At 37.1% G+C, this 22,476-nt stretch overlaps 1 protein-coding gene across 1 annotated transcript in view; it reads left to right on the top strand.

Annotated features, from left to right (window-relative positions):
* The first annotated feature begins 1,709 nt into the window (after nucleotides 1-1,709).
* The window catches only part of LOC107726819 (copine-8-like), a 114,104-nt gene continuing 93,337 nt past the window's right edge, over nucleotides 1,710-22,476 (top strand). Inside the window, exon 1 of the mRNA XM_016536521.1 lies at nucleotides 1,710-2,044. Within this exon, the coding sequence (XP_016392007.1) occupies nucleotides 1,935-2,044 (110 nt within the window). The 5' untranslated portion in view covers nucleotides 1,710-1,934. The remainder of the gene's footprint in view (nucleotides 2,045-22,476) is intronic.

Raw genomic sequence — 22,476 nt, 5'->3', positions numbered from 1 at the left:
CACCTACAATCCCTGCCGGTACGAGACTCGAACCCGCAACCTTTGTCTATCCAAGCCGACTCTCTAACCATTAGGCCACGACTTCCCCAATTGGTAATCAATATAAATTGGTAATCAATAACTGAATACATAAATCAATAATCACAGTTGTTGATCCCTGAAATTAGAGTTTTTCCACGAGTAACCTGACACGGCCTTCAGCATATCCATATAAATTCAACACGACACTCATCATGACTACCCATGTCTAATAATTGGTTATATTCAAAGCAACTGTAAAGAGAGTCAATGCAACATGCCTCATTTGAGAACAATGCAACATAATGAACTCATCTCTGTTTGTGCATTGAGTTGCAAGGATGCACTGTAAAAAAAATTCGGTAAAAAAACGGCAGCTGTGGTTGCCGGAATTTTACCATAAAAAATACGGTAGCAACGTTTTAGGTTTTACGGTTTTAACTTAAATTTACAGTTAAATACCGTAATTTCATTAACTGATATAATGTTAATATACCAACCTATTGAAGTACTGAAATCTGTTTCAGTACTTACTAGTTATTTCAACAAATAAACATCAAATTTGAAATGTAACGCAGGGGGTCATTTTTTACAGTGTGTAAGCGGTTTAGGTTTCACATGGAAATATACATTGTGTGTGTGTGTTAATTTTGAAGACATTAAATTAGTAGTTGTGGAACTACAGCTGTAGTTGGAATGGCTTAAATACAATGTTTAGCCTATGCATTTTTGGTAACTCACTGCATCATTACAGTATGTTTAGTCACATGACACGATATCCAATGAGCTTTAATGGTATAGTCCTATTAAGTCACTATATTGCTTGAAAAGACGTTTATTAAAACGCTGCAGTTGTGTAAGACATTTAAAATGACGTCCTGAATGCCCAATACCATATTTATCACTTCAGTTTGTGAAAGAACGTTATAGAAAGATTGAATCAGCTGATCATAAAGTGCCCTTTAACAGTAATTATATACATAAGCATGCATTGTGTTATTATTAATGTTACTTAATCTACAAAAAAAAAAACATGCATGTGACATTAATTTAATCATTACCAACATAATCACAGACCAATCTGTAGTAATTAATCAAAACTAAAATTCATCTTAAATGAACAGAAACAATGAGGTTAAATGTTTGATGCTAAATGTTGTTACATTATCGAAAAAGCAATAATGAAATAATGACACTGTACAACATACTTCAAAAATGATAAATATTGCTATTACAATTATTATTATTATTGTTGTTGTTGTTGCTTTTAATAGGCTATTTATATACATAATATTATAATTATATAACAACATTTATTTTTATTGAATATAGCATGTTTATGTTAATGTTTATGTATTACATTATAATATTATTATATATATATATATATACACTATTAATATTGCTTTAATAACATTCATACTATAGCCTAATACTATAACTATGCCATAGGTGATATAATAATTACATTATACAACAGTTGTAGGCTATACAACAATGAACTATTTAATAATGATTATATTCTATAACAATAATTATTATTATTATTATTTATAACAAGAAGCAGAATTACATTAAGAACAAGAAGCTTTTGAACTGTTGTTGTTGTTGTATCTGTCACGGCATTGTCGGTGTTAAATCTGTTTTGAGTCTCAGATGAATTCACAGCGAAGAATTCTCCAAGTGTGGCATCGTTCCTTCGCCCATAGCATGCAGCTCCACACACTCTCTCTAAAACACATTCACACTCTCTCAAATGGAGAGCCGAGGGGACGCGGTCTCTGTTATGGTCTGACAGAAGCTCTGCTTTCCTCCTTGCAATCTTTCGAAATCGCCCATGAATTCCCTCGCGTAAAGCGGCGCGAGCGTCCGTCCTCTTCCGTCTAAAAGGGTTAAAGATAAGAAACCTCCTCATCATGAACAGCATGAGCAGTTGCGGTTTCCTGAATATGGCGACGATAGGAGAATTCGACCCGCTCAACGCCACTATTCCTGCTACAAAAGTTGAGATTACAGTCTCGTGCAGGTGAGGAACGTTTAAGTACCGTTCACACCTTTACGCACAACTGCCTTTTTATTGATATTATGTGTGGTGTTTTAATGGTACATTTTGGAGAAGACGCAATTACGCGTGACATTTTGGCTCCAAAACCAGGTTATAACCTGGTTTCTTCCAGAAATATCATCCGTAAGTGTGTGTTTATGAGGTGTATTATATGTGGATATTATAATGGAAAACTGTATATATTTCAACCGTACTTTTACTCTCGGAGTTTCTCTAGCTTTCACTTTCTTTCGCACCAAAACAAACGCTATCCACAACGCTTCTCCCACCAGCTGTTAGTTAAAACATAAGTTTTGTTTTGTTGTGGAATAACTGTGTGGTGCTTTGCTGAGATGGATTACAATTTAAGAAGTGAAATTAATTGCTTTGCCGTTTGATTAAAGGTGGATTTCGTAATGACCCCCCCCCCTGTGTGTCATAGTCAAACGGTAAACCGATGACACACACGCGTTTGTTTTCATATCATGATGGGGGCTTTCCAGTGAATTACATACATAACTAATGATATTTTCTATCCATAAAACGGTATGTTCTTTGGTATGTTTATTAAACCGTTCTTATTCAGGTTTACTTTTTTTTTTTTTAGTCTTCACAATGTAGGAAAACCTGATCACACACTAGACTTATCATTGACTTTTGTTGTTTTTATATTACCGTATTGGCCCGAATATAAGACGATCCTGATTATAAGACGACCCCCCTTTTTCCAGATGTACCTTTTGGAAAAAGGCTTTTTAAAAACCAAATCTTGTTTTTTTTCTCAGTAAAACACATTTTGTCTTCAATTATTTTCATATTGCATATTTTAATTTTTGTTTTGAAAGTATGGTAAAAACTGGTAAAATATACCAACAATCACATTTAAAAAATATACACTTTTTGATATACCATAAAAAAAAAAACAGGTAGCCCATCTGAATTAGGACATTTAGGCTATCCATCTAATAATAGCCTACCAAAATTAAAGTTCAAGTTCAAGTTAAATCTTACTGTAGTCTTCAAATTTGGGTACTGTCTTACGTTTTAAAATCACAAAGGGAGTTTGGTGCCATCAGGCTAACGTGACAGTCACGACTCATGCAGCTGTAAGGTTTTCTTTTTCTTTTGTTTTTACATTGCGATCTTTACAACACGCATTACGTTACGTATTTCATGGCACACTCGTTTTATGCGTATTTGGCGCCACCTATTGTTGTGGGTGTATTATCGACATGTCAAAGTCTAGACCCTGAATATAAGACGACCGCGTTTTTTCAGATGTATTTCCAAGAAAAAAACATTGTCTTATATTCAGGTCAATACGGTAAATGAATTGATTACTATCGCTAAAAATAGTGCTTCAAAAAAACCTTTTAGATTATTTATTTATTTAAATTGAAATTAAATTGCAAAGCTCCACACATTTTCACACACATATGATCATTTGAATTAAGTTTCTTGATGATTTGAAGTCTCTTATCATACACAAGCTTGACATCTTTTAAAATACTGTTATGATTGATCTGGCTAATTTCTAATTTCAGAGTGTAAAATGTATTTATATTAATAAATCATCTACATACTATAGGATTACTGGTGATTTGCCTTTTGAACTCACTCTCCCACGAGAAGCAAGCTATTCGGAGAATGATTATTTTCATATCTCATAACAACAGCCTGTTGTTTTTGGTTTAGCTGAAAAATGATGGCTTTAATGAAGCAGAAAAAAACTTGTTTGGGAAAATTATCGATTGTTTGTGCACTTAGAGATTGTTCATATGAATAATTGATGTGTATAAGTTTGTGATGCATCTGGCTTTGCTGGCGTAAACAAATGCGAGTGGGCAGGAGCTGTCCGCTCAGCCATTGTGAGGAGATGTTGACAGTGAATTACTATGCTCCATGTCCCCTTGAGCAGGCTTGTGCAACAGGGAATACATACGCACACAAACACACACATACGTGCACACAATCTAGGAGCTCTTTTGCAACACTGCACCGGGTGGGAAGGGAACAGAAGTGGTGCCATGGTTACGATCAGGTGCATTCCTCTACTGTAGGGCCACTTTACCACTGTCACCATGGTTATCAGATGAGCAGATAGAGGAGAGTGTCTGTATTCAGTCACAGTAAACCCCGTAAAATAAAATGCAAATAAATAAGATGCATATTATATTTAGTGTCTAGTGTTGTGGATATTTCAAGGCCCACCACAGGTGTGTTGTGAATTTTTTTTTTTTAGCTGTTAATTATGTTTCAGTGTGACCAGAGCTCAATTTTCAGCGTGAGCGGTTTCTTGGCCGTGTAATTATTGAAAACTAGAAGCGCATGAGGGTGTTAGGTCACTGTAATCACATGCAAGTTGGTGAATGGCTATAGAGAATTTCTAACATGACTGGTTTACATGGGCTGAATGCCGTCTGTTTTAAAGGGCTTTATAGAGATGATTTAGTTGGATTGCTAAATCATCTTTTTGGTTTGAGTAAGAAGTGGATATAATTGAAAGATCACATATACATTCACCTTTTAATCCTTAATCTTTAAAAGTACAAATATTGCATGTATTCTCTCAATGCAAGCTCGTGAAACTGCATGTATAATCAGTTTATATCGTTTTAAATAGTAAATATCTGAAATTTATGTTTTCAAGGCATTACATTACACACAGTAAAATCAGTAAAGGTAGAACTAACATAGATGTCTTCATTACTTGTGATGTTTATCATTAAAAAGGAATCTGCAGATTTAGTTGTGTTGTTTGGTTGGTCACTTAACCTGTGAAGTTTAGGTTTTATACTCTTAGCATATGTTCATTAGTTTGTTTGTCTGTTTATTCTGATTTGTTTGTTTGCTCGTTCATTATGCTGCCTTCACATGCTATGAGAAATGTCCTACTGTGAACTTGTAATTATGAGTTTTTTGTGCTTTGTGCTTTGTGCTTTGTTGTTGGAAAGGACAGTGATCATCCAAACGTTCATTTTTGCCTGAAATCTTATTAAAGCCAAAAGGTGTAGAAGATATTTAGGCAATATTAAACAGGTTTTGAATATGATGTAGTGTTCATTGGTCAAGTCAAGTCACCTTTATTTATATAACGCTTTATACAATATAGATTGTGTCACAGCAGCTGTAAGCAGTTTTAGTGCCAAACAAGAAAATAGTGTGTCAATAATGCAAGAGGACAATAACAGAGAGTCATTTTTCCAGTTAAAGACAATTCATTGATGATTCAGTGATGTCATCATCCAGTTCAGCTCTCTTCCAATAAATTGGTAACCATATAAGCATTAACTGCACATTTATAGATATTCAGCTTGCTGATGATTCTGAAATTTCAGTCAAATGAATGCTACAGAAAGCAGTGTAGATGTAGAGTGTAGATTAGGAAAAACTAATAAAACTTAGTCATTACAGCAATGGTTCCCGTCTGCCATTTTTAAAGTTTATGGCATGCCCAACTCGGAAATTTGGCTATTAAAATTGTCTCAGAGTGTCCTAGTTGTGAATACGACTTGACTGTTCATGTCCATGTTTTCAAAAGGTATTCAGCTTCAGAGAGGTGGAGCAGTTATTTTACTGTTCTGTTTTTTTAAACACAGCTTTTCATAAAATTTTACAGTTTGAAATCAAACAATAATTGGTGGAACTGGAACCCCTACAGTAATGCCACAGACTCACTGTTGAACACATCACAAATTCAGGCCTGCACAGATTCTTTCTATTGAGCAATAATTATTCTCAAATGTAGTCAACGATGGCTTTGTAGTAATAATTCATATCGATTAATTTGTGTTCCTCTCTCTCTGATAAACTGTAAAAGCAAGTAGAAAGTTCCAGTATTCTTACCCATAACACAGAAAATTATGCTTTTGGGAAACATGCCTTAGAGATTAAGTGTTATGTGCGACTAATGTTCAACTTAGTGCTCATAGTGCTCTCAGCTGTATTGTATTACAAGTCAAAGGTATTTCCTCTTGTATTGAGTAATCAGTAACCCAGTGTAATTCAATTGGAATGTTCCACTCTGGAACGCATAAATGTGCATTTCCCAGATTCCCACTGTTTATGGCTTTATTAAAGCTGGTGTGGGCTGTCACAGATAGATAAGAATCCCATATAGACTCTGATGGGAGTGATTAGTAAACAGCTTCACTTAATCTAGCAGGGTAATTCCTGTGTTAAATTAAATCCTGAGTCAAAGAATTTCACCCTCAAGACTTAATAATATTCTATATGGCCTGAGGCAAAAATTGTAAATCTGATGTCTTATAAAAGTAATTACTTCAACTTCAACATGACAGAAACTCTTTTAAATGTCAAATGTAACTTAAAATGAAACACTAGCAGGTCTTTCCCTTTACTCAGAAACTCATAAAATTCCACTTAATTTCAATATTTGCTTTCTTGATCCAGCCTTATGCAAGTAACTAAAACTGTCCAGTTTGCCATAAAAATGATTCAGGTAATCCTAACAAATTGATTAAAGGGGTCATATGATGTTGCTAAAAAGAACATTATTTTGTGTATTTGGTGTAATGAAATGTGTTTATGCGGTTTAAGGTTAAAAAAACACATTATTTTCCACATACCGTACATTATTGTTTCTCCTCTATGCCCCGCCTTTGCTCAAATTGATTTGATTTTGACGCAATATTTACACTGAAGCTAGCAGGCGGGGGCATGACATTTCCAGACCAGGCGCCGAGTGGTGCCAATCACAACACACAATGACCCAGCTAAGCAATCACAGCACATTTCGTATTTCAGAAGGCGGGCCTTGATTTGATACAGGAACTATTCGAGCCATTCATGCCAGACTGGGGAGAGAGGTGTTGTAATAATGTAAAATATGTGAAAAATAATGTGTTTTTCGAACAACCTAGTATGAGAGCCTGTTCTAGTACACCCCCAAAACAAAATCAAGACTTTGTAAAAGAGCATAATAGGACCCCTTTAAATTTGATAAAGAATATCTCTTTGGATTTGAGACTTTAGTCTTTGCAACTTTACAGATCTTCTTTATGCACCAAGAGCTTGTAACACTTCAAAGAGAAAGGGAAAATTGAAATCGCATCATATGACCCCTTTAAGAAACTGTAATTTTACATATTTAAGTTGACTGAACACAATGCAATTAATTAGTGACAAAATCTTCAGCTATTGTTTTGCTTTAGCTCATTTTACTTAATTAAATTGTACAAGCAGGATTTTTTTTAACAGGGCCAAAAGTTTAATTATATATATATATATATATATAGGAAGCCATAAGGTGTTTTTGCACTAGAGGAACCTTTCCATAGTTCCTAGAACTATTGGCGGAATATATACTCGCTTTTTGAGGTGTTCGCACCGCAGGTACTAGGAACGTATTTAGATGTAGGAACTCCATTTGGGGGAACTAATTTAGCTCCTACTTCAGAGTAGGGTCTAAAACAGTACTATAGGAACTAACAGTGACGAAAGTGTAAGCTGATTGGCCAAACGCATACAAAACACCGGCTACCCAGCATTTTCAAAAAGCCGTGTAAAAATATTTACTCCAAAAACATGGAAAACAGCGATAAGGGCATTTACCTGTTGTCTGCAGCGTTTTGTTCTTTTCTCAGCCTCGATGATAACACTGCAAGTTGTCATAGGAGATTTAGTCAGATTCTCATGCTCTTTCAATCGCGTAAATTGAGAGTTTACATAACATCTCCATTATCACGAAACCCACAACACACAATAAAAACAGCTCCGAACACGATGTCCTCCATTCTCTGGTTGTTGATGTTTGTAAATGCTGTGAATAAAGATGTCGCTGTCGACTGCTTCAGAGTTCCTGCTGCCGGTGCGAATGCAACCAGGAAAACGACCCGAGGGGGAAATTGGTTCTCTATGAACAACCCTGCTGGCTCCTTGAACTACTTGGTGCGAAAGCACCTATAATGGACCCACTTTATGTCAGATGTTTTAACTATATTATTAGTCTAAGTTATTACATTGTAGTTACATTTAAAAATGCATGTAAGTACATTGTATCACATGCTTATTTTAATGTTAATTCATAGAAACCTAATTTAAAGTGCGGCTAAAAAGACATTACTGTTGTTAAAGGGATAGTTCACCCAAAAATGAAAATTCTGTCATTAATTACTCACTCTAATGTTGTTCCAAACCCGTAAAGACCTCCATTCATCTTCGAAACACAAATTAAGAGTTTGGCTTCCCATACTGGTGGTATTACAGTACCACGAGAGCTAAAGAGAGCAGACTGCTCCGTGTGCTTTCGAATCGCTCTCGCGGATGATCGATCTGCGCCGCGCCTCTAGTCGAACACACCGGCTAGTGCTGCAGGCTTATTGGCTCACTGACGCTGATGAGATTAACCCCTTAGGTATCGAAATTTGGTACCGAACGACAAGACGTTTTTCGATACTCGATGGTATCGAGGCAATTCGGTCGGTGCCTAAAAAGTATCGAACTCGATACCCAGCCCTAGAGTTGAGTGAATCGTTACATCCCTAGTAAGGACACTTGCTGTCTATGGAGGGTCAGAGAGCTCTCGGGATGCATCAAAAATATCTTAATTTGTGTTCTGAAGATGAACGAAGGTCTTACGGGTTTGGAACAACATGAGGGTGAGTAATTAATGACAGAATTTTTTTTTTTGGGTGAACTAACCCTTTAAGTCCCACTATGTTGTCGTTTAAGCAGAAGCAGAAGCATGCTGGGAGACAAGTTAGTCTGTGATAGGAAAATTTGGAAGTCTTGCGTGCAAAATTATCAGAGCTTTTAGGTCTGTGAGTGTGAGAGTTTGATAAGAGCTCTGCCAATACACAACATTTATCTTCATATATTCAGCTCACACCTTTTTTTTAGAGCAAGTTATACTTTGCAAAAATAAGGAACGTGTTATGCAATTCTTTGTTAATGTAGGTCATATTGTTTATCAGTTTTACAGCCTATCAATGGTTTCCAAATTGACCTGAAATTTCTGGTACTGCAGAAAGCCTGGTATTGTTAAGTTTTTTTTAAATTTTTTTTATGTATACTACACCTAAAACATTCCTTTGAGAGCACTTAAAGGAGTCATATGAGAGAGGCGGGGCATAGAGGACCTACAATAATGTACAGTATTTGAAAAATAATGTGTTTTTTGAACATTAAAGCATGTCAACATATTCTGTTACACCAAATACACAAAATAATAATCTTTAAAATAGCATCATATGACCCCTTTAAATAAGTTTTTCCTTTCACATTTAGGGATGACTGTCCCAACCTGAAACACCACTTTTACCCAGGACTGGTCTCATTCAATCTTAAGTCACTGAGAGTATCCACTGAGATCCAGCCTGCCAATCGTGTCTAACTTCATTAGGAGATGCTCATTAGGAATGTTTTTAATAAGCTCTTGCTCAGGTGGAGGTACTGGGGTCTCATTTATTCTGTAACTGATCTGGAGGGTCAAAAGAGCACCCGCAGACCCACCTGAGTCTAGTCTCTCTGGAGGTGGATTTCTCAAAATTTCTGCTCCACAACCCAGCATCCTTAGATCACCATTTGAGCATGAAAAACCGCATGCTTAATTTTATGCAGAATTTATTCACGGAATAACCTCGCATCAGAAAGGCCATGGTGGGTTCACTTGGGTTTTTTTTGTTATTTGTTGAGCTTGAGAGTGTCATTCCACTATGTTTCCGTTTCATGGCAGCTTGGATATTCTTAAAAACATCTTATTTTGCATTACACAGAAGAAAAAAAAAAATGGTTTGGAATGACATAAGAATGAATAAATTATGACATAATTTTAATATTTGGTTCAGCAAAGCCTTTAAAGCAATCAAAGCAGCACAGGTTTGCAGGTGGTTTGGATCTGTGTGTGTGCAAATGCATGAGAATCTGAGTGTGGGTGTGTAATTTACACGGTTTCCGTCCAGGAGATGTGTTTGATCCCCTGAGATGAATTGATTTTAACCAGTCTGTCCTGAATTTGCTTTGTAGCTTTACGTATTTATTCACGTATTTGTATTTGTTTGAACACGGGAGCTTGAGTGGTGTATTGTGGCTTTAAAGGAATAGTTTATTTACTCACCCTCATGTCGTTCCAAACATATTAATTTTCTTTTTTTTTTTTTTCTGTGGGACATAAAAGGAGAAATATTGAATAATGTATTGGTCTCATTTGGTATGCAACTATACAATGAATAGGGACTGGAGCTTTTAAGCTTCAAAAAGGTTGCATAAATGTAGTCCATATGACTGTGTACTTTATGTCTTCTGAAGCCATACAATAGCGAACAAATGAATTATTCAGCAATGTGTTTCATTAGCAAACTTTGATCATAAGTTCTGCCATTACCAACATATCGTTCAATGATTCTGTGTTTCCCAAAAAGCTTAAATGAATATTGTTTAAATGAATTTGCAAACACATCGCAAATTTGTGCTTGAATCTACAGCTCTCCAAACTGTGGTTAGAAGCATAGTTTATTTTTATTGTAAAATGCGGACAATATAAGCAAGCAAACGTGCAGTACAAATTTAATTCTATGTCTTTTAGTTTGCCGAGAGAATGAAAATGACGTTTTGATGAGTGTGCATGCGTGATTGTGCTCAAGTGACCAGGGAACCCCAGAGTATGACGTCTGAGAGAACTTGCAATTAAATCAAACATTAGAAAATAAAGGTGAAATATTGTATTTCTATGTATAGTGACGTTAGTTATGTAAAGTAATAATCTGACATTAATTAGATCTCAAACTAATAATATCCTACCACTAGGGGTGGAACGGTTCAACTTACTCACGGTTCGGTTTGTATCACGGTTTCGGTACGGTTCGGCATGTGCTATGTTTAGGGAAAAACTATACTGTCAAATAAAAATAAAGAAAATAAGAATAATCTATCTAACTACAAGCAACAGCACAAATAAATACAATAGAGTAAAGATACAAATAAAATAAACAGTGATTTTCAGTTTTTTTTTTAGGTAGGTCTAACATTAGTTTTTAGGTACAGAAATTGAATAAAGTAATGAAATGTAAAACAGCATTGCATATTTGACTGTATAAATTAAAGATTAATCTTTATTAAAGTTACAAAAGCTATTCAATCAAGAGCAGTGAGTGATTTCTTTGTTGTTGCTGTTTGATTAATATTAAGAATGTGCTGTCACTTTAAGGCACTGTAAGTACATTCAGCCGGCTATGTCTGCTATAGGATACTTACCAAGACGGGCTTTTTGACCAAATTTTTTGTGTGAATTTGCCCATTTAAACACAATACTTCAGAGAGAGCTTAATATTTGCGCACGTTCTGAGGTGCAGGTTTGCGCGCTTTGGATGAGCGCACGCACAAGTCCTTCTCACTGCGCGCACGAGCTCGCATCCTCTGGCTCTTAAATGTTTAAACTGGCAAGGCTTAATAAATGAGTTTAGTTTAAACACAGATATCAACGTGTGTTGTTCAGGTCTCACCTGTGCGCGCGCGCTATCAACACCCAGGTGATGACGGAATAAATGCTCATATTCCAGCATAAGGCATTCGCATTGAACAAGAGTGAATGGTTTGTCCACGTTTTTTTTTCATCGCTGTTGTTGTAATGTATTGGGAAGCCAGAATGCGCATCCATCAACAGAAACATACATTAGCCGAACCCTGTTTGTTTTACATGTTATTTATAGCAAACCATATTACAGATGCGTTGTCAGATTTAAGTTGAACCGCGGTCCTAGTGCGTGCCGAACCATGTGTGGAGAACCGTACGGTTCGATTTTTTTCCGTGAACCATTCCACCCCTACCTACCACCTGTGTGACGTCATTAACGATGGTTCTTCTGTATTGTTGAACCAACATTGTATGTTCAACTAAATGTGCGACAAAATTACTACAGTTTTTTGAAAGCAATCTTAACTAACTAGTTAATTTCTCTGACTATAGTCAAGTCACCTTTATTTATATAGCGCTTTATACAATACTGATTGTGTCAAAGCAGCTTTACACTGTCAAAAAGGAAAATAAATGTCATCCTGTGGTAGTCAAAGGGTTAGTTCACCCAAAAATGAAAATTAGCCCACGCTTTTACTCAGCCTCAAAGCATCCTAGGTGTATATGACTTTCTTCTTTCAGACGAATCCAATCGGAGTTATATTAAAAATTATCCTTGCTCTTCCAAGTGTTAGAATAGGAGTAGGTGGGTGTTTTTGTTCAACAGTCCAAAAGTAGTCAAATAAAGCGCATCTATCCGTAATAAAACGTGCCTCACACGGCTCTGGGGGGTAAGTAAAGGCCTCCTGTAGCGAATTTATGCGTTTTTGTAAGAAAAATATCCATATTTAACACCTTTTTCTCACTTTTGCTGACTGTCATACGTGCAAGCCGTTCTGGCGGATAATGTAGGATGTACGCATCGCGCATGCACCGGTGATTCGTGACGAATGCGGAAGCGTGGAGGAGAGACAGCAAAACAAAACGATGGTCATGAATTAGAAGCACAAAACGAGGATTTGTAAAGAAAAATGTCAGAGGATTTCGATATAAGCCAAAAGGAGACTGGTTGTCCTTTCGTAAAGTAAGGAAACTTTGCTTCGTTTGCTCCTGTAAACAAACTCGCGAGACTAGCATATCTCACAGGCGCATGTGTGACGCATAGGCTACGTCCTATGTTATCCGCCTGGAATGGCTTGCACGTATGAAAGTCAGCAGAAGTGAGAAAAAAGTATTTATAACATTTTAAATATGGATATTTTTGGTACAAAAACGCATTGATTCGCTACAGGAGACCTTTATTCACCCCCTGGAGCCGTGTGAGGCACATTTTATTATGGATGCATAAACTTTATTTGACTACTTTTGGACTGTTGAACAAAAACACCTGCCTACTCCCATTCTAAAGCTTGGAAGAGCAAGGACTATTTTTAATATAACTCCAATTAGATTAGTCTGAAAGAAGAAAGTCATATACACATAATTTTCATTTTTTGGGTGAACTAACACTTTAAGAAGCGAATTACTTACAGGAAACACCACCACAACAGGAAACTTACTTACAGGAAACACACCTGTAACCAGGGCTGCATTCAGCCCCGACAAAACGGTGCAAAACGTTTTTTCAACGGAAACGGTGGTGCGTTGAACACCCTGTTCTGATGACGCAAGAGTTGCAACTATGGCAGCTGAGAAGGCCATTCTTTGTGTTCTTTTTGAAGAATTTTCGGAGCCTGATGAAATCGGTATAAATACGTGTTTAATACTGCAAAATACGCTCGATGGTACAGTCATTGCCCTTGCCATCCAGAATAAAAGAGAACATCCCAATCGAGTGAAGGGATTTGTGGAAACTGTGGTTCCTAATTATTGTGATCCAACATTTGCCTCGCATTTCAGGATGAAAAGACAAACATTTCAGGTGAAGGATAATCCACTTCTTACCTCCGAGACTGTGTTGTGATCTATATGACCTTATTATTTTTATTGTGAGTAGCCTATTAGGCTTATCATTATTGCTGATCACTGTTGTTGTGCTATGTTATTGTAATATTTACCATTATATAATCAGAGGATTATAGAACATTTTTGAAAGTGTCACTCCACAATACAATAGCAACGTTTTAAAATTTCAATTTAGTTTTGTTATTTACATTTGCATTATATTTAAATTGTCATTTAGCAGACACTTTTATCCAAAGCGAATACCTCTAGCGTGTGACGGAAATGTTACAACCCTTACCATATTGTGATGCCCTGTCCGGCCAGAGCGACGAGACAAAAACATTAAAACCCATTATAAACGAGGCGTTTGAGCTTGAGTGAGCGGAGACGGGCACGCTTGAGAACGGCGCGGCCGGCGGATTCGACGAAGGAGCATCCGGCAGGCTTGCGGCAACCACATGTGACGACCCCGGGCTGGTCTCCGCTTCGTCCATGGTGAAAGCCGACCCGGCGATCCACAGCGTGAAGTTGATGTATTTCCTCAGTGACCAGCACGGATCAGCTCCAGGCATGACGAAGCGGATATCGTCCTCTTTTGGAAGGCCAAACAAAGTAGTTTCGCTTTCACAACGAAACACACAGCACCTTCACGACATGGTGGCGGCGGCAACAACAATACTACAGCGATAATAAAAGTTACCCCTTCTTTCTTTGCATGAACAATTGGCCGGCGTTATGCAAATCTTCCCATATCTTGACGTAGACATGTGGGGGCGTGTTAGAACGAGCCGTTTTAGGAGGGCGTGGTTGACTCTTAACTTTTATAAAGAATATCTTTTTGGATTTGAGACTTTAGTCTTCGCAACTTTACAGATCTTCTTTATGCACCAATAGCTTGTAACACTCCAAAGAGAAAGGAAAAATTGAAATCGCATCATATGATCCCTTTAAATCTCATTTTGTAAAAAAAATAAATAAATCGTGAATCGAATCGAATCGTGAAATCAAAATTGTGAATCGAATCGAATCGTGAGTTGAGTGAATCGTTACATCCCTACTTATAGCTAAATCCTTTCTACCTCTCTCATGTACTCTCATGAAAGCATCATGGATTTTGTATGAAGATTTTCTGTGAATGATTTATATTTCGTCCCATTCTCATGTGATTTTTAGACGACTTGCAATATTGCACACAATTGGTGCACAGCTTCAATGTGGAGTACATTTATGGTACTTTATGATTTTTCGAGTTTCGAGTTTTCCATTTCCCATTCACTTTTGGCCAGAAAAGTGGCCAGGAGATCACAGATAAAATAAAGTCAAAAGTGTTTGGAGTGACATGAGGTTGAGTATTAATGACAGCATTTAATTATTTTGGTGAACTATAGTATCCCTTTTAGTTTCTTGAACTTTACAGCCACTTTTGATGGGAGGCCAATTGCTTAGTTGATGCGGCTTGACATTGCACGCTATTTGTCCCCAGACAATGATGAGGGAAATCACACACTTCTTTGGACTCTATGAAAAAATAATTTGCTCTCTCTTTATAGAAGCAAGGTCAGAACAGGAAGAAGGCTTGCATTCAGTCCAGACGTGGCTGCTGAATTTATTATTAGCAGAATGCATTAAAGCATGTAGAATGAAATGAGAGTAGAATTGAAAAAGTTGCTTGGGGGCAGTCTTGAAGGAGATCCGGGTGCTACTGTATTGTTGGAATTAATAGCTGCAAATTTCCCTGTGTGTGTATTTAGGTGCATGTGTGAGCTTTTTGTGTGTGTATCTTCAATAAGTGGTGGGGGCTGTGTTTATTTGTTCTGTAGAACAAACATTGTTTTCTCTGAAGCGGCTGATGATGACCTGCCCAGGCGGACTGTGTGATTGGCCCCGACTCAAACGCTCACTGGGTTTCCAGCAACCCGTCGAAGCGGTAAATTCTGGTTGCTATGTGACTCATTGCATTGGTGAACGTCTCGGTTACGTATGGTAACCCTCGTTCCCTGAAGGAGGAAACGGAGACGTCACGTCGTGACCGACGAATTGGGATATCGCTTCGATAGACCAATCTACTTCGAGTGGACCGCACCCAGAAACGCACGGGTGAAACGGCATCCTTATAAGGACGATCCGTCGTCTTTATAAAGACGCACCCGTGTAGCTCTTTTAGAGAAATTTGCTCTTTTTAGGAAATGCTCTTTTAGTGCTGAGGCGCACAGGGGAGATGGCCGCTTTGCAACACGACAGGGGGTGGTGCAGCCTGAAGTGCGCAACCCACTCGACACTGGAACGACCACCGCTGAAGCGCCGTCCCGCCAACACAGAAAGCTTCCGAGAGCGTGCTGAACTCGTAGTTCTCGAAATAAACATAGAGCAGAACGATGTTGTCGCTCGGCTCCGAAGCGAAAAGCTGGTATGCATTGCACCTGCTGCCTTATTATACTCACGCTGTGATCAGCAGCAGCTGGATGCAATAATTGCATGCCAATGTGCATTGGCTTGTTTAGTTTACACTCGAAGTAGATTGTTCTATCGAAGCGACTTCCCAATTCGTCGGTCACGATGTGACTCGTAGTGACCGACTGAAAGGGAACCTCTGTTGGTCTACTGCTCACCAGGCTTGATGGGAGATTTATACCGCACTGGATGACACATTACTGTGCTGATTTGCTTTTCCTTGCAAGCCGCCCGCTTCAAACCGGAGGTCACCGTTCAAATGAAAAAGGCAAACCTTGAGCAAGAGGCATGTTTTTGATAAACTTAAAAAATATTGTGGGTTAAATACATATAAGCTCTGTGATAAATCTGTGACAGTAGATTAACTAAGGAAGTCTAGTGGAAGAAAATAAGTGGAAGTCTATTAAGCAAGTTTAGGGAAGGGTTTAAATGCCAAAATGTGAAACTTCTATTCAGTCAAAAGTTTTTTTTTGTTTTTTTTTGAAGTTTATTAAAATTTATGTTGGACTACTTTTACACATTGATGTCAAATATACAGTACATTTACAAAATTGACTTACTAGACAGTTTTATGTCTACCATACACCATTCAGACATGTTTTGAGGGGCGCTAAACACAGGAGACGTCCTTGCGTTTAAAATACAACTGGACCGAGAAAACCAGAATGTAACAGAATGGACATGTTGCTAATGGCGTGAGATGCTGAAAAAAAAAAACAGCTCGTTGCGATGCTGCAGTTAAAGTCTATCCGTACATGTGCAAATAGACCAACAATTAGCCTAAAATATTAATAAGTATGAAAGTAGCTGTCTTGAAATGTATTGTTGAAGGATGTAGATTTCCTACAATGTATTACCTTATTAGAGAGAGGTTCTTCAGAGAGAGTTTTAGCATGCTAATATTCCAATAGATACCGTTAGCATGCTAAAGCTATAGCTCATCCATTTATAATAACTATTTTCCAAAAAATAGCCAAACAGCTACTTGCTATTAGTGTAAAATTGTCTGTTGATTATACATTACTATAATTCCTGTTATTGGAGGTCGGTCCATTAAAATTTGCTTTAAAAAGAAACAGTAAGGAATAATACAGGTTGAGTGTGAAACAATGGCGACTGAATTGCGTATGGACCAGAATGCTCTGAGCTGATCTCACGGTGGTGTTTTTGGCACCATGATCTGTCAGGACAGCTGGAAGCCGCTCCATTGACCTTTAAGGCCATAAAGATCACATAATGGGTTGTATTGAGGAAAATGAAAAGTGTGTCTGAGTGTATTGAGCAGTGACAAGAAACCCGCTGAGCTAGAGCTCAATACGCTCTATAAGGAAGACTCAGGCAGGCTGTACAGCAGAGAACAGAACACTGCAGGCCCAGCAACTGACAGTTTTTAATCAATGTACATTTTCCTCATTGGTTACAGGCCAAGAGCTTTCGTAAGGGCAGCCTACGGTTTACTTTTATCATTAAAGCAGGAAACAGCATCTAGTTTGGACTTGAATTGAACACCTATGCAACTTTTAAAAACAGAGTGCATGATGGGTGACATTACTGATAAACAATTGTAACAACCAAGCGTTACCACAAAAATGCCTAGTGACCTAGTGCTTATTTAAAGATGCACTGTGTACTTTTTTCGTAATTAATGATATTAAGAGGTTAACTCGTATAAGTCTCCAATGATTTGGTCTAAAAAATTCTGCAGAATTCTACTCGCTTTATCTCAGTAACCCTACAATATTAGACACTTTTGGTTGTGAAATAAATTAGTAATGATTGGCATTCCAGTAAGTGTTTCTACAATGCCATTTTTGCTTTTGTGTTATATTGTATCTAGGTGTCAGTTTTAAATCCAAGACCACTGTTGTATTGGTAAGGTGAATAAGAGTCAAAAACAGTTTTCAAGTTTTTAATCAAATACTAGTTTACATTGTAGTATATAATGTATACTGCTTACTCATTTTATGCTGCTTACTCTTTTTTTGTTATTTGGTTGGCATTCCCAGTGGAAGTTGTTGTTGTAGTTGTAGGAAGTTGTGGCTGATCCACAATCCTTTTCGCATAATGTTACGCGATCCATGTGCGCGAGGACGAATCTCTCCACTACCAAGCGGATTTCCTTCACTCACACAAAACTGGACGTGTGCTTTTAACATAAATCGTTCCGCAAACACAACATCCATTTGTACCTGTTGTCCAACAAAACATTCAATAACATGTTTTTACTCGGGTGTTTGAAATAACTTCCTTTTATGATCTGAAGTGGCTTCTTGTCACAGAATGAGGCAGAACATATTATCTTATAGTATTCTGTACAGTAATAAATGCTATGCAGGAGTGCGTTTCCCAAAAGCATTGTTAGCCAACTTTGGTCGCAAGTTCCGTCGTTACCAACATAGTTCAACGATTCGGTGTTTCCCGAAACCATAGTTCAAATGAATATTCGCAAACAGCATCGCAAACTTACGTGGTTGGAACTACAGCTCTCCACCTGTGGTTAGAAGCATAGTTTCTTGTTAGCAAGGGATATGGGCTTAAATAAATATGCTCTTGTACACAATAAGCAAGCTAACATGCAGTACAATCTATATATTCCATTCTATCTAAATATAAATTCATTTTAATCTATGTATTTTTGCGTGTCCTCTAAAAGCGGCATTTTTGAAGAGTGCGCATGTGCATAAATACCTAAGGGAACCCCGGAGTATGATGTAAGAGGAAACCCGCAATGAATCAAACATCAAATAAAGCAAAATGACAGGGAACAAAAAATAGTAAATTAGTCATCAGGTGCCATGTTCAATACAGCAGCATCTTAGAGATGTCTAATCGGTTAAATAGCAGAAGTTATTCCTCCACCACATGCGTGTGACGTCATTAACAATGGCCCTATGTTGTTGAACTAATGTGGTTCAAACGACGGAGATGCGACCGTGTTCGGGAAACAGTCGTAACTAGCTAGTTCGTTTCAACAACAATGCATCATACTATGGTGGTTAATCAGCGAGTTACGTCATTGTACGGGAAACGCACCCCAGAGTAGCATTGCATTATAAATATACTTTATTCTTATCAAATAAATCAAGATGACCAGATAGCTAAACCATATATTGTCACAGTCTTGTGTTTATTGTCTGCATGTTTAATCAGTCTTAATTGTTTCTATCTGCCTTTTTTTCAGCTACAGCGATTTTTAAATGCATGTGTTTATTGGATAAAATTTGGTTAAAAGGTTAAAAAAAAATGTTTTGGTTAAAATAGAAAAATATAATAGAAATAAAAAACAATTTTTCAAAAGAAGTTCAAGTATTATAGCTATAGTTACTGTGCTTTTAACTCTTGTTGCTTTAAACTCTGAAATCTAAAGAATAAGTATGATTGTCTAGTGACTAGTCAGTCTAACTAAGTTACTTTATAAATGCCTATGTCATTTTCTTGACATTCCCTGGAGAGACAAGTCATTTTCATAGCACTAACAGACTTCTTTTTACAGTTTTCACAATATCTTGTTTGTGAAGACAAACAGGCTAAGTACTCATTTTGAGAGCAATATATTTCCACAGAATATTTTGCTTTCTCATACCACCTGTCTTTCACTTGTCTTGAGATTTCAGAGAAAATATAATGCTGAGAGCTTCGACAACAATGTCAGAGCATGAACTATAAAAAAGCTAGACAGTCAAAACATCTAAAAAAAAAACCGTCATGCCATAGCTGTGCTTTATCACACATTCCTGCTCCTCAATGTGAAAGTCAGACACCTTCCTGGAAGCTTCCTGTTGTTTCCAGTCACTGGAAATACACTGAAGGTATGAGCTAGCAAACAATGTACTCAGAGGGAAAAATCAATGACCACAGAAACCAATTATTACACATACATGGCACATATGACTCAAACATCACACAGAAATGGGTCATATATGTACAAATGCCAAGTTCTGTCATGAAACTCTGATGGGTCCTTAACGCAAACTGATGATATTCACAGCGATAAACTACTTGGCACAAGCTGATTGGTTCATGTTGCATACGCAGCCAATGAGCTAGCTGCTTTACATTTACATGGCTGGTTAGCATTCACTAGAGCATTTTGCAGTGCGCTTTCAGAGTTCCTCTGAAAGCCTCCACCTTCCCCAGCTCCACCTGTATAGATCTGCTATGGGATATTGTATATGCTATTTGTACAGCAGCAGTATGTCCTAAATACTCAAAGCACCAAAGCGACGTATGTACTGGTAGTAGTTCCTGTACTTGCTTTGCAGCAGCAGCAATAATCTACAACTACAGCAATAACCAACAGCAGCAACAATTCAGCAGCGTAGCAGATCTATTCCGCCAAGACCAAATACATTAACATTGTCATATCCATTGCCATGCTAAAATCTTCAGAGAGTTGTATAAATGGGCCAATGATACTGACGATAAAAGTGCATACTTTAGCTACATTTGATATCATTATGACAGGATATTCATTAAAACAGTATTTGAAATATACATGAAATCTATCGCTTACAGGTAGTTGTAATCCATCTTTAAATCAAGCAAGTTCACAGAATGGTTTATTAGTGAATTAATTGCATGTCTCTGCATATTTTCCAAATGTAATTTCATTTCCTCTTGCATAATATAAATTAAACATTAATATATGATAATTGCAAAAATAATAACCATCCCAAACCCCACCAAATAATGAGATAAGACGACATGAAAAAGACATGTTTTTCATAGATATTATATTTGCCTCCTTTGTTAATTTAAAAGGAAAAGATGGAAAGTTAATAGCATTGCAAATCGGGATACAGTATGTCATGCAGTTACCTTCCTGTAGTATATCTGGGTATTCTGTTTGCATACTGTGCATATACAGTATACTGCATACTTCAAAACAGTATGAATATAACAGAATTCTATTCAGAAAATGAGCAATGAACATGCAAACAGAAATGTAGCTTGAATTCATAGGCCCAGCCCCCATACACTCAGTGGGACGGCGATTCTCAGTAACACCAGTTAACCCTCCCATGACATGGCCCTGCATACAGAACTCAACAGTATGAACTTTCTTAATTTAACATTTGCCCTTTTTGTCTTAGCATGCTTAGCATTTGTTGTGATTGAGTTCATGTAATCTAAAGTCCCTTCAAGGCAAGTCTGTTTAATCGGTGGCCATATTCATAATGGCCCCGGGCAGCTGTTTCCAGCTATGCAAACACAGCTGCTATGTACTGCACTTGAATGGTGAAAGACTGAAATCTGATAAAATTATGTTTCAAAAACATGATCAGGAAGAAAAAAACGACAACTATGATATCATAAATTTTGCTTCATAAACACAAATTGCACACAAAATAAAGCATATAAATGACGCATATGCACATAAACAAACCATATTAATATTGCCTCTATGAAAAAAGCTAAATGGCTCTTGTGAACTTGAAAGTGGGACTATATTTTCCATATTGACTGCTACGGTTTAATTCATTAATATGTAATACACATGTAATACACTAGGTATTAAATAGTAATTACATATTAATAATAATCACTTACCTAAAAAACTATAATAAATACATCACATTATATTTTTGTTTATTTTTACATCCCTAAATATTACTTTTAATTTTGTGCTTGACATCATGCTACCTGACTGCATAACTGGTCTGAATAGAAGGACTTCTATTCTATTCTAAGAACAAAACTGATGGCTTCATGCCATTTTAGTATTTTATTTTACTTTTCTGTGGCAACATACCACACAATCCTACTCTATTGTGTAGTCTATAAGGCACATCATACTTGAAACCTCTAATTGGTTCTCAATAACACTCACTTTAACCTTGAAGGTGAATGAGTTGCCCTCAGGGGGAGCACAGATGTTGTGCTGGCATACACCCGTAACATAAAAAGTAGTTGACCTTTTCTAAACAAGATTGAGGGAGCTGTGTTTTAAAGCTACGTTATAGGGTTATCAAATTGAAAAGCCTCCTTAAGCACGCTAGCAAAGAAACATAACAGCGAATGCTTCTAGAGTCCCTGAACACTTCCATGAAGCTAATTACAGTCTCCTCAACTGCCTGCACCAGCTACACTTAACACAAGAGCTCTCACCAACCCAGTGGCTCTCTTTTCTCAAAGAGCATCTCCAGTATTGATTTCTTCATCTACTGCATTCTTTCTCTGCGATCTCCCTCAAATTAACTCAGCTCCTTCCGACCATTTCATGTTGCCGTTTAGTGCAAAATTCTGACATTTGCAAGTAGGCAAAATTAAAATGTCACTATAAATAGAATACACCAAGTGACAAGGCATTTTTATGCCATATGCCAGATTTCCTGCATTGGTTGTGGGTATGATTACATATGTTTATTAATGGATATATACCTAGGTAATAACATGTTTAATTAATATGCTAATCACTGCCTACCATGGAGTATATTGAAGTATTGCCATCTAATATTGAGTCAATGACATGACGCTTACTTTCATTCATTTATAATTTTAAAATGAACCTTTTCTATGATCATTGTGTTTTAAATTTTTCAAATAT

This window comes from Sinocyclocheilus rhinocerous, unplaced genomic scaffold (genome assembly GCF_001515625.1).
Source record: "Sinocyclocheilus rhinocerous isolate Xijiao unplaced genomic scaffold, SAMN03320098_v1.1 scaffold155, whole genome shotgun sequence".
In the NCBI taxonomy this organism is placed as follows: domain Eukaryota; kingdom Metazoa; phylum Chordata; class Actinopteri; order Cypriniformes; family Cyprinidae; genus Sinocyclocheilus; species Sinocyclocheilus rhinocerous.
This window is presented reverse-complemented; position numbering and strand designations above follow the sequence as displayed.